This window comes from Emys orbicularis, chromosome 12 (assembly GCF_028017835.1).
Source record: "Emys orbicularis isolate rEmyOrb1 chromosome 12, rEmyOrb1.hap1, whole genome shotgun sequence".
Lineage (NCBI taxonomy): Eukaryota > Metazoa > Chordata > Testudines > Emydidae > Emys > Emys orbicularis.
In genome coordinates this window covers 50,169,908-50,183,447 of record NC_088694.1, presented here as the reverse complement: position 1 = coordinate 50,183,447, position 13,540 = coordinate 50,169,908, and the positions used below count along the sequence as shown (strand labels likewise).

Sequence of the window (13,540 nt, the reverse complement as noted above, 5' to 3'; positions counted from 1 at the left end):
ACAGGACCTCACCTCACGTGGCCTAATCAGCCCTCAGCCACTGGGGACGCTGCCCTGCTGGGAGCTTGGTTGAGACCAGACAACTCATATCGTCCAGGGAAATAGTGCCCCTAGTGAGGAAACAACCCCTCTCCCACTTCCCACCCTCCTGAGCCCAACAGTCCCTGCTCTGGGCTGGATCAGAGCCAGCGCCCCCTAGAGTGGAAAGGGGCAGGACCATAGCCAGAGTGGTGTCTGTCATGTTGTATGTTGCATATTTAGCTCTTTGAGATTTTTGTGGGCGGTGTGTGTGTGTGACTTTTGGTCTATGCACTGAGTGACAATAAATAAATATACAAATCAGGCTCCATCTCATTCATAACCTCCATCCCTGACTTTCAGGGACCCCTAACACCCTCCAGAGGGGCATGTCCTGTCTGTAGGGGGAGCCTCCAGGCATGGAGAATAAAATGATGGGTGCCCGCTGAACTGGCCCCTTTGGAAGATAGGGGGCCTAGCTACAAACCCAGAGAGCTGGGGCTTCGTCCCTCAGCCTATACAGGCTGGGACAGAGGGGCAGAAAGGGGAGATCTCTGGGGCAGGGAAAGCCACTGATCAGATAGGGGGGCATGCGAGAGAAAAAGAAAGAAAGAAAGAAAGAAAGAAAGAAAGAAAGAAAGAAAGAAAGAAAGATGTGTACGTATGATGGACAGATGCGTATATACTTCCCGGGGGACAGTGGCTAGCATTCTCCTTGGTTAAATCCCCAAAAACCACCCTGAAATGCAGTTACCAATTATTAACTCATTTTATTTTGGATAAAACACAAACTTCCTGTGTAAGTTGCAAGTTAAACAATGGAGCAAATGAGAGACCCTTCTCCCTCACCAGAGTCCAGGTTGACCAGACCCAGGGCCGGCTCCAGGCACCAGCCGAGCCAGCAGGTGCTTGGGGCGGCAGATTGTTGGAGGCGGCATTCTGCCCAATCCTAGGGCGGCACTGCCGCTTTTTTTTTTTTTTTTTTTTTGCGCTCCCACCACCCTGTAGGGGGCGGTGGCGCGGAGAACCAGAGCGCCCTGCAGGGCAGTCGTCTTCCTTCCCTCCCCGCAACCAGAGTGGAGCCCTCGCGGCAGGAGGCGTCACAGCGGGAGGGGCCGTGTGGCAGCGCCCCTGCTGTAGCCCTGGCCGCCCTCTTCTCTCTCTCTCCCGCCCGCTCCCTCCCCCTCCCCCTCCCCCAGCCGGTCCCCCTGCACCCGCGCTCCGGCCGGGCCGCAGGTTGTTTTTTTTTTTTTTTTTGCTTGGGGTGGCCAAAAAGCCAGAGCCGGCCCTGACCAGACCTCTGGACACTACAGACCTACACACACACAAGCAAGGAAATCCGGTCCCTGCCATGGGACGGGGGTGGAGGATTGAGGGGCACGGGACTGAGTTCAAGCTCCAGCGTGGGCTGCCCCACGGGGACGTCCGGGGAAGGACTCTGCCCTCCCTGCTCTGGGCTCTGCGGAGCTCAGACCCTTCAGCGGCCGTTGTCGCACCCTCTGAGCTGCCGTGGAACATGGTCCCTCCAGGTGTCCGGAGAGAGGGCAGGAGCCCGGGAGGGCTGAAGATGGAGGGAGGGAATGAAGAGGACGAAGCAGTGATGACCACCTCCTAGGAGCCCGGAGCCGGACACTCACCACACCTGTGGGACACAGAGAGCAGAGGGGTTCAGCCGGTACCGTTGGACCCGGCGTTGGGCTCACACCCAGCATCCTATGCTGGGAGAGCAAGGCCAGAAGGGACTGGTGGGACCATCCAGCCTGTCCTGATGCATAGCACGGGCCACGGACCTCGCCCAGCCACGTCTGCATCCTGCCAGGATGTCTGGGTTGAGCTGGAGCTCAACTTCCAGACAGAGACACCAGCCTTGTCAAACCGCCTCAGGGAACGGCCACTGCCCAGCGGGTGCCACACACCAACTCCCTGGGGAGCCACAGCTGTCCGATTCTGCTTCTGGTTCCAGGCCCCTTCCACCATGTCCCCGCCACAGAACCGGCTTCACAGGCACCTATGGCCCTTGTGCATCTGGGCCCCACGACTGATCCTTAATGATCACGGTGGAGTGGTTAGTGATAGACGCTCATTGATCCTTGCTCCGTGAACATTTGTTCTTGCTTCTTAATTAGTGATCATTCATTTTTGGTCATTGATCAATAATTACTGATTATTGATAAGAGATTATTATCAGTTGATAATTACTAGCAACTTATTGATGGTTGGAGCTTCATCCTTGATTGCTTAACATTAATTACTGATCTTTGAGTGTTGATTATTGATAATTAATTCCAGATTAATGGCTATTCAGCATTAATTACAGATCACTAGGTACTGACCAGAGATAGCCAATCCCTGATTATTGATTTCTCAGTGATAAATGATTGGAATTGCTAATAGTCTGTTGATTCATTTATTGATCACTGCCGAATCAACCCTGATGGGAGCTCGTTAATTAGTGATGACGGGTGGTGGATTATTAACAAGTAATCATTCCTGATTATCTCTGATTGATCGTTGGGCACTGTCAGGAATCAGGGCTGACAGCAGAGCCAGTCACAGGTGACCTGACGCGCGCACCTGGCCTGTAGCTGCCTGATCGGCTCCGCCCTGATTGCTGGGCAGAGTCAGCAGACCGGCTCATAAGCCCAGCAGAACTTAAGCAGTTGCCCAAAGTATTTCCCCAGGGCTGTGATAGCGGCTGTGTCGGATTGTTCCAGCTCCTGCCTTGTTCCCGTCTCGGTCCAGCCCGGCTCCTGTCTGGCTCCAGCCCGGCTCCTGTCCTGGACCCAGGCTGTCCTCTCTCCAGGTAACCTGTTCCTAAACCTGGGCTCTAATTCCTGACTTTGGTTTTAGCCTCTCACAACCATAAAATCATAGACATATGTGACAGGGAGAGACCTCGAGAGGTCACCTAGTCCCATCTCCTGCCATGAGGCAGGACTAAGTAATAACTAGTCCATCCCTGACAGGTATTTGTCTAACCTGTTCCTAAAAACCTCCAACAATGGAGGCTCCACAACCTCCCTCGGCAATTTGTTCCAGTATTTACGCAGCCTGACAGTTAGGAAGTTTTTTCCAGTGTCCAACAAAACCGGCCTTGCTGCACTTTAAGCCCATTGCTTCTTGTCCTATCCTCTGAGGATAACGAGTACAATTTTTCACCCTCCTTTTTGCAACAACCTTTTTGTATTTCAAAAATGTTATCATGTCATTCCCCCACCCCGGCTACCCCAGACTAAACAAACCCAGTTCTTTCAATCTTCCCTCACACCTCGTGTTTTCAAGCCCTTAAATGATTTTTGTTGCTCTCCTATGGCCTTTCTCCAACTTTTCCACATCTTTCCTGAAATGTGGTGCCCAGAACTGGACACAAGACTCCAGTTGAGGCCTAATCAGTGCAGAGTAGATTGGAAGAATTACTTCTTGTGTCTTGCTTACAACACTCCTGCTAATGCATCCCTGATTTTGTTTTTTTCAGACACTATTACATTGTTGACTAATATTTAGCTTGTGATCCACTATGACCCCCAGATCCCTTTCAGCAGTACTCCCTCCTAGGCAGTCATTTCCCATTCTGTATGTGTGCTACTGGTTGTTCGTTCCTAAGTGGAATACCTTGCATTTCTCCTTATTGAATTTCATCACTGAATGTGGGTGACTGAGTAGTTACCGAGGATGGTTGGTGGCTGATGGGGGGATAGATTACTGAGCACTGGTTATTGCTATAAGCAGTGAAGCGTGACCATGAAGGTAGCTGTGGCTATTACCTTAACCAGCGTGACGCCGGCGCTGTACAACAGGCTGAGCAGGAAGAGAGCAATGAAGACAACAGGTGTCCAGAGACCGTCAGATTCCTCCTCTCCTCCTTCAACATAGATGCCGTGGTCCTCCACCAGGCAGTGAGGAGCTGGGGATGAGATAAACGGGCCGGTTAGAGAGGCTTCTTCGTTAAGCCAAGGAGCTGAGTGGGCACAGCAGGGAGCTCCGATCTGTGCTCTTGGCAGGAGTTCCTGTCCAGGGCCAGAGACAGAGGGTTCCCTGCCAGGAGAGACCGGCAGGCTGCAGGTGGAGACCCCCCATCACAGGCTGCAATTCTCAGAGCAGCCTCAGGGATTCAGCCCCCAGCTTCCATTAAATTTCTCGCCCTTTGGCTCCTTTGCAAACCCCAGCCAGCGGCACTACATGCCCCTCCCCGAGCATGCCCTCCCCCTCCCTTGGCCAGCCAGGGAACTGGGCTGAGACCTGTCAATGCATAACTCGAAGGGGCCATGCACACCCATCAAACAGCAGCATCTTCCCAGTCAATGCCAGCTTGAGTCGTGCTGGGACCGGTTCCCAGGCAGTAGCGGCACCATAGGGAAGGAAGGCATCTCATACGGACTGAGTAAAGACCTGTCCCAACTCATTCCACGTGGGATACCACTCAGTAGGAGGTTTTCCACTCGCCACCAGCCTGGGCTCCATTGGGAACCCGTTCCCAAGAGTTGGAAGGACTCACAGCCCAGCATTCCCTGAGCCCATCCATGTGTCTTGTCAATGGCATGAACGTCAACTGGGAAATGGCCTGGAGCCTCCTCAATTTAGTACACAGCTGGGCAATCAAAGGACTGCCATGAAAGGCCTCAGCTGTCTGGATGTACCAACTGAAATCTTAATTCACGCACCAGCGCACTCTATGGCCTGGGCCACAGAGTTCGGTGGTGGATAATTGAAGTGACCTTCCTAGCTCTGGAACCTTGACTGGTGCTTTTGTAGATGTTAAGTCAAGAAGGGACCTTTACAGCAATTAGCCTGACCTCCTGTATATCATAGGCCAGAGAATCTCACCCAGCTACCCCTCTATGGAGCCCTCTTTGGAGCATATTTTCCAGAATGGACCCCAGGCTGGATGTACAAATCTTGAGATGGAGACTCCACCACTTCCACTGGAAGTTCAATCCAGTGGTTCCCTTCCAGATTTTGTGCCTGTGATGGGGTATGCAAACCCGCACTAGCCAGGACAGGGTTAATCCCACCCTAGTGGGGGAGGAAGTCCTGCCCCTCAGACCATGCTAAGCAGGCTCCAAATGCTGTGCTGGTATAAAGAAGAGCAGCCCAGCTCAGTCTGCACTGACTGCCAAGGAGGAAGGACTCAGTCGAGGCTCCAGCCCAGGGGCCATTACAGCCCTTGCCTGCGGAAGGCAGAGATCTAGAGACACAGACCAGAGACCTGTTGCCTACAGCTGACCAGCTGGAGTCGGAGTCCCAGGGAATTACCTGCACCGAGGAGCCAGGAGACCCCGACGTGATATGGACTGCAGCTTCAGGAAGCCCAGTCGGAAGTGACCCAGGGAGGTGGAGGGAGTGGTATCTCCCACCCGTGTAAGGTCAGCATGTTGCAGTGTTGCAATGAGGGGAGGAAAAAAATAACAGAATATGTGGAAATGGCAGAGGTGCTTAATGACGTCTCTGTTTCGGTTTTCACCAGCAAGGTGTGTGGCGATTGGACGTCTAACATAGTGAATGCCATTGAAAATGAGGTAGGATCAGAGGCTAAAATAGGGAAAGAACAAGTTAAAAATTACTTAGATAAGTTAGTTGGCTTCAAGTCATCAGGGGCTGATGAAATGCATCCTAGAATACTCAAGGAGCTGACTGAGGAGATATCTGAGCCATTAGCGATTATCTTTGAAAAGTCATAGAAGAGGGAGAGATTCCAGAAAACTGGAAAAGGGCAAATATAGTGCCCATCTATAAAAACAGAAATAAAGACAATCCAGGGAATTACACACCAATCAGCTTAACTTCTGTATCCGGAAAGATAATAGAGCAAATAATTAAACAATCAATTTGCAAACATGTAGAAGAAAATAAGGTGATAAGTAACAGCATGGATTTGTCAAGAACAAATCGTGTCAAACCAATCTGATCGCTCTCTTTGACAGGGTAACAAGTCTTGTGGATGGGGGGAAGTGGTAGACGTGGTATATATTGATTTTAGTAAGGCTTTTGATACTGTTTCGTATGACCTTCTCATAAACAAACTAGGGAAATGCAACCTAGATAGCGCTACTATAAGGTGGGTGCATAACTGGTTGGAAAACCGTTCCCAGAGAGTAGTTATCAGTGGTTCACAGTCATGCTGGAAGGGCATAATGAGTGGGGTCCCACAGGGATCAGTTCTAGGTCCGTTTCTGTTCAATATCTTCATCAATGATTTAGATGATGGCATAGAGAGTACACTTATAAAGTTTGCAGATGATACCAAGCTGGAAGGGGTTGCAAGTGCTTTGGGGGATAGGAATAAAATTCAAAATGATCTAGACAAACTGGAGAAATGGTCTGAAGTAAATAGGATGAAATTCAATAAGGAAAAATGCTAAATACTCCACTTAGGAAGGAACAATCAGATGCACACATACAAAATAGAAAATGACTGCCTAGGAAGGAGTAATGCAGAAAGGAATCTGGGGGTCATAGTGGATCACAAGTTAATTATGAGTCAGCAGTTTAACAGTGTTGCAAAAAAAGCGAACATCATTCTGGGATGTATTAACAGGAGTGTTGTAAACAAGACACGAGAAGTAATTCTTCCAATCTACTCCGCACTGATTAGGCGTCAACTGGAGTATTGTGTCCAGTTCTGCATGCCACATTTCAGGAAAGATGTGGACAAATTGGAGAAAGTCAGAGAAGAGCAACAAAAATGATTAAAGGTCTAGAAAACATGACCTATGAGGAAAGATTAAAAACTGGGTTTGCTTAGTCTGGAAAAGAGAAGACTGAAAGGGGACATGATAACATGTACATAAAAAGTTGTTACAAGGAGGAGGGAGAAAAATTGTTCTCCTTAACCTCTGAGGATAGACAAGAAGCAATGGGCTTCAATTGCAGCAAGGGAGGTGTAGGTTGGACACTAGAAAAACCTTCCTGTCAGGGTGGGTAAGCACTGGAATAAATTGCCTAGGGAGGTTGTGGAATCTCCACCATTGTAGGTTTTTAAGAGCAGGTTAGACATCCCTGTCAGGGATAGTCTAGATAATATTTAGTCCTGCCATGAGTGCAGGGGACTGGACTAGATGAGCTCTCAAGATCCCTTCCAGTCCTTTGAGTCTATGATTTTATGACTCCCGCTGACCCAGTGGTGGACCACTCCACCACTGCTAGGGCCCTGGGTCAGGACCCGGTGGAGTCGGGTGGGCTCATGTCCCCCTACCCTGGGCATCACCCCTCTGGTGACGGCCCCTGGGTTTGGCCATTACACTACACTCCCCTGCATTTGAGGGCCTCTCTATTCACTCTGACTCCTACGCCATGCTCCCCTGCACTCAAGGGCCACTATATTGATTCTAGCCCCTAGGAAACAAAATCCTGCACTTGAGGGCTGATATATTGACCCTGGGCACTAGGCCACACCCCTCTCTGCTCGTGGGTGGCCGTATTGTCTTGGCCCTTTAGGCCACACAGCCCAGAACCCAAGGGCTGCCACTTAGACGCTGGCAATTGGGCCGCATTGTGGTGAGGCCCAGGACAGTCCGGTAGACTGTATCTGCAGTGTCAGCACAACCCTGATCCACCCCGCAGTGCTTTATTCTCCAATTTTTCAACCTTCTTTTTAAATATTGGACCAGAGAATGGCCACGCTGCATGGGACAAATGGTCCATCTACCCCAGTATCCTGTCTTCCAACAGTGGCTGTTGCCAGATGTATCAGAGGGAATAACCAGATCAGGGCAATTATTGAGTCATCCATCTGCTGTTGTACAGTACCAGCCTATGACAGGCAGAGCCTTAGGGACAACAAGAGCTTAGGGCTGTGTCCCTGACCATCTTGGCTAATAACCTTTGGTAGACTTCTCCTCCATGAACTTGTCTAATTCTTTTTTGAACACAGTTATATTTCTGGCCATCACAACATCCCCTGACAACTAGTTCCATGGGTTGACTCTGTTGTGTGAAGAAGTACTTCCCTGTGCTCTTTTTTTTAAACCAGCTGCCATTTAATTTCATTGGGTGACCTCTGGGTCTTGTGTTATGTGAAAGGAAAAATAACACTTCCTTAATTACTTTCTCCACACCAATCGTGCAGTATTCAAGCTGTGGACATACCATGGATTTATATAGTGGCATTATGAGATTTACTGTCTTATTATCTCTCCCTTTCCTAATGGTTCCTACCATTGTTACCTTTTCTGACTGTCACTGCATGTTAACTCCAGAACTGAATGCTGTGTTCCAGTATCGGTCCCCCTAACTCCATACACAGAGGTGAAATCACTTCCCCTGCACACCACCCCATGGTCATACATCCAGGGACAGAGCTGGTGGGAATGGAGGCTCCTAACTCAGTCTCACCCTCCTGCCTAGCTCCCTGCAGACATAACACCAGACTTCTGGGGGCTCTGCCTCTGCACCTTATGTGGTCAGGTGAGGACGCATCTCCGAGGAGTTTTGATGCCAGAGTGGCTAGGGCTACATTGCTAGAAAGGTGCAAGGGTTAAGCAACAAGTCTTGGAGATGGGGGATCGGGGCTCTATTCCCACCTCTCCCACTGACCTGCAGTGTGACCAGAAAGAAGCCACTTAGGCTGGGGTCTTTAAAGGACTCTTAGGAAATTAGGTGCCCGTAAAATAAACTCACAAGTTCCTTGGGAGTTGGGTGTTACACTCCTTTCTATCATCCCAATTTTAATCCCTTTGTGCCAAAATATCCCCTCCCAGCCTCTCTCTGCTTAGAAACATGACACTGCATGAGGATGGATGGATGCAGAGAGGACACTGCATAATTTTGCATGTATGAATGGATGGATATGGTAGAATCAAAGAGAGAGGTACTGCAGAGGGTAGGATGGATGGATGGATGTATCCTGTGGAAGGATGAATTGATGGAGACAATCCATAAGGAAAGGAGGATGGCTAGAGAGAAAGAAAGAAGGGTGGATGGATACATCTAGATATTGTGGGAGGAAGCATGGGTGGGTAGATAAGACACATGGACAGTCTCTGCCAGAAGACACACACTTCATCACAAACTCTAACATGTTGCATTTTATTGGGGCATATTCCACACACCGCCACGCTCTGTACTCCAGAGCTACCACAGCTTTACACACAGGCTAAGAGGAATCCCAGACCCCACGAGGTTCCGTGGCATCTCAGATACACCGTGAGGAGCCCGCGGGGCTCTGCTCCTCAGTAGCAAGTGACATCGGTGTCGGACAAGATCACAGAGACATTGACGGCGGTGGGTTTACCGGAGGATTTGTCCACGCTCCGGTGGATGAAGGTCATGGGCAGACCCTCGTGCCCCACCACGCAGGCATAGGTGTCCCCCCGCTCCCATTCGGATGCCAAGACATTGAGCTTGCTGTAGATGAAGTACAGCTCCTCCTTCCCAGCCTCCCGGACGGGGCCAATGTTGGTGTAGGCTTCCTGGGGCACGGGCCGGTCCTGTTGCGTCCATGTCACCAAGATCTCTCTGGGCCAGAAACCGGAGGCCAGGCAGGTGATGGTGGCTGATTCCCGGAGAGCCAGCTCCTCAGCGTGAGGAGGGGAGATGTAGACAGAAGGGGCCCGGAGGGAGACCACTGCCATGAGAAACAGCGAAGGGTTAATGCTAAGCATTGGGACCCAGGAGACCTGGCTACCAGCCCCCACACTCATCACCCTGCTATGTCCTACTAGACCCCCCACACCCCTCCCAGACCCATGGATAGAATCCAGGAGTTCGGGCCACACTAACCCACTAGATCCAAATACCTTCCATGAAAAGGGGCTAGAACCCAGCAGTCACAGCGTCCAGTCTCCCTATTCTAACCCACTACATCCCACTTCCCTCCCAGAGACAGAACAAGAACCCAGGTGTCCTGACTCTCCGTCCCCTTCTGTCTCATAAATTTGCACATTTCGACCCACCCACAAATGTGTAACTCCCTGTCCCAAAGACCTGAAACCAGATCAGAGCTGGCGCCCCCTAGAGACAGAAGGTCCCATGTCCCATCCCCCACACCCTGAGCCAGCCACTCCCCCCAGCCTGCAGCCAGATTGGAGCTGGCGCCCCCTACAGGGGAAAGGCTGAGTTCTTACTGTGACTCTTGTGGATGGTCTTGACAATGGCCGACGGGATGTCTTGGTGCTTTACGGTGCAGGTGAACTCCTCCCCCGCCTGCCACTCCTCCACGCACACCCGCAAGATGCTGGTTGCACTGTAGGTGCCATCTTCCTGCAGCACCGGCTCCCTGGAGACCACGGCCAACGGGCCCCTGCTACCCCGGTTCCAGGAGACCTCCAGGCTGCCGGGGGTCTCCATGCCACTCACCAAACAACTGATGGTGGCATTCTGTGCTATGTAGAGGTCCTCCAGGGAAGGGGGAAGGAGAGAGACCTCCAGAGGGTGTCGATTACAGTTGCTGACACCTGGTTGGGAGCAGGAGGCAGCGTTGAGGGCTGGGCTGAGCAAATATTTCAACAGGCACCAGTGCCTCTCTCTCAGGGGTGCAAAGCCCAGGGGATGTTTGGGACAAGGGCTGAGGGTCATTGGGCTTGTAAATAGGGCACTGGGTTCCCTGGTCGAAGGGGCGGGACTCTCATCTTATGGAGCAGTGGGAACAATGGCTGAGATTTTCCAGCCAATCAAGGGATAGGGATTCCTGAGTCCCATTGTGGTTATTTGGATATCTGGGTCCCTGGAGCAAATCTGAACATCTCTGGTTTTGATGGGAGAAAGCCCCATTGTGGAAAACATGGCTGGGGACAGAACTGCTGTGGTTGCACAACTCAGGGTCCTTCCAGCCAGAAATTCATGAACTTGATGAACTGCCTGAGCTCAGCATAATTATCCCCATTTCCCAGAGATGGCAGCTGGGACACAGAGGACAAATGACCTGCCCATGGTCATGCCTGGCACCCAGACCTCCTGATCTAACCACTAGACCCCACATGGCACCCACAGCTCAGGATGGAACTTGTCTTTCCCAACCCCTACCCCCTTCACAGGCAGAAGGGCCCTTTATATTTCACACCCATGGTCTGCCAAGATCCCTCAGGGCATGAGTCCACCAATTCCCACTGCAAGCTGATGGGGGAGGGGAGAGCTTGAATCTCTTTAGAAATCTCAGCCGGGGAGCCCAGACTGATTGGAGCCCTGGCACCCAGGGACAATGTCCTCCATTGAATGTTCTCTGAAGGATATGCATGGTCTGGCTCATGAAATAAGTTTGTAAAGTGGATGCTGCTGGAGCTGGGATTCCAGATTCATATGGACACCCAAGCCCCACTGTGGGGCAATGGAGCTGTGGGGTTTCTCTCCTTTGTTTGCATTAATTTGTCGGCTTCTGAATCCGATACGGAATCTGCCCCACCCCAACTCATCTTTCCCTTGAGAACAGATTTTAATTGGGTGCCTGTCATGGCTGCAGATCCATGAAGACATTCCTAATGTGCCGACAACAAATTTGAGGAATAAGAAGGGGCCATAAGGACAAAATTGTGAATCTGCCACTGTTGGAATCCATGTACAAGTGTGAGGCAAACAACTGCCCAGGGGATCCATGATAAAGAAGGAAAGAAAATTTTCTGTGAACCACCTCCCTGCCATGAAAGACCTCCGTGCACTTTCTGCAAGAGCAAGAGTGTCCATCCCAATGTCTTGGCCAAAGCACAGCCCAATGAGATTACAGTCTGCACCCTCCCTTAAATTCCCTTTTGCAATTAGGACAGTTTTCCTGCACTTCCTTCAGTGATGATGGGGTCTGTGAAGCTGTGGAATCATCTCATCCAGGGGTGGGTTGGGATCCCCATTAATTGGGGCATTGCAGACTGGATAATGCCTTGGGAATACAGGGAATTCTCCTGCACTGGAGTGGAGGGGGCGTTCCCCACCCAGCTCAGGTTTCAATAAAACGTGCAGTTCTTAGTTTCACCAAAGACGGCATCATAATGGAGGTAGAAATCCTTCATTGCCTCCCCTCCCACCAGGGCTCACATGGAGTCATGCAGTTGTTCATGCCATTGGCTGGATGGGATAAGAAAGCGTGTGGACATCCCCAAATTAATACCTGACTCTGAAAATCCACTTACCGAAGGTCACCTTTTCCACAACACTCTTGGGCTCTTCCATGGCCGGGTGATGCACCACGCAGGTGTAATTTCCTTCTCCTCCAATTTTGTCAACCTTCAGGACGCTGTAGGCAGAGAAAGTGCCACTTCCTGACACAGGGCCATTGTTGTAACTGGACTTGAGTTCCGGGGAGTTGTTCTTCAACCATGAGATGATGATCTCTTCTGGGTAAAAGCCACTAGCTTCACAGATGAGAGTCAAGGAGACTCTGTTCCCAGAGATGTCTTCGTGGTAGGCTCGGGAGATGGTGACTGAGGGCTCCTTCTTCCTGATGCCTAAATGAAAAGGAAGAGGGGCAAGAGAAGAAGAAGACTTGGTTTGCACGGCTAAGTAAAGGACTTGGATCCAGCAGCTATCACTGTGTGAAGGGGCCAGGGAGGGCAGTTGTTCAGGGTATGTGTGCAGCTAGACCAGGCAAAATAAAAACCCAACCATTGAGCATCATCTCCCTTGAAACTCAGAGATCCTGGACCGTCACCCAAACATTCAACTGAACTCCCGAGCCTTCCCCGCAGAATGCACAGTAACCTTCCACATCCTCAACCTTAAACAGCAACAACTTAACATCATCATCTTCATTTTCGTCTTCATCACCATCATCATATTCATCTTCTTCACCTCCCTTGTCTTCATAATCACTTCCTTCCTCTTTATCTTCATCTTCCTCAGATCAAACTCTTCATTATCATCCTCTTAATCTTTATCTTCATCATCTTCTTCAGCATTCTAACTTTCTTTCTCTTTTTCTCCTTCAGCATCTTCATTTCCTTCTTCATTGTCATCGACATCATCTTCGTCTCCTTTGAGATCATCATCAATATTTGTTATCCTCAGATTGGTTTTACAGTAACACAGATGGATATGGTGCTTTGAGCTAGTCCTGCATCCCCAAACCTGAACCCTCACCCCAAACCTTGTATCACACTATCTCCTCTTCACCCAAGTCTCCACCATGCATCATCATGACATTGGGTCACCAACCCATTTTCTCACTCAGATGGAGTCTCTTCCCTCCTTCAAATGCTCATGGAAAAATTCAACACAATTGAGATTTTCAAAGGCTGCCTTAAGGACTGGACACCTTGGGCATTTCAACAGGATTTGGGCACCTAACTCCACTGGAGATTCTCATCAGAAATATCCCTAAAAGGCCAGATGGCGGGTGACAAGCACCAGCCTGATTTCCAGACGTAAGAAGTACATACACACATCAGATCAGAGTCACAAATAGGACACTAAGTCCCTAACAGGCCACATCCATGGATCCCAGGGAACCGAGGGAGTGAAATTCTTGGAGGAGCTGGAATTTAATGGTAAGGCAGGGAATACTGGGAAAACTGTGCACGTGGAAATTAATGAGAGATTGAGAATGAGATATTCATAGGGGAAATACTAATTATACCTGCAATACACCCTTGTGCTGAGGACC

The 13,540-nt window shown here is 50.3% G+C and overlaps 1 gene segment (V, D, J or C); it reads right to left on the bottom strand.

Annotated features, from left to right (window-relative positions):
• Window positions 1-12,902, bottom strand: part of LOC135886365 (Ig heavy chain C region, membrane-bound form-like) — an 89,480-nt gene extending 76,578 nt beyond the window's left edge. The window contains 2 exon segments of the C gene segment in view: window positions 12,072-12,386; window positions 12,788-12,902. Of these exon segments, the coding sequence occupies window positions 12,072-12,386; window positions 12,788-12,902 (430 nt within the window).
• Window positions 12,903-13,540: the final 638 nt, after the last annotated feature.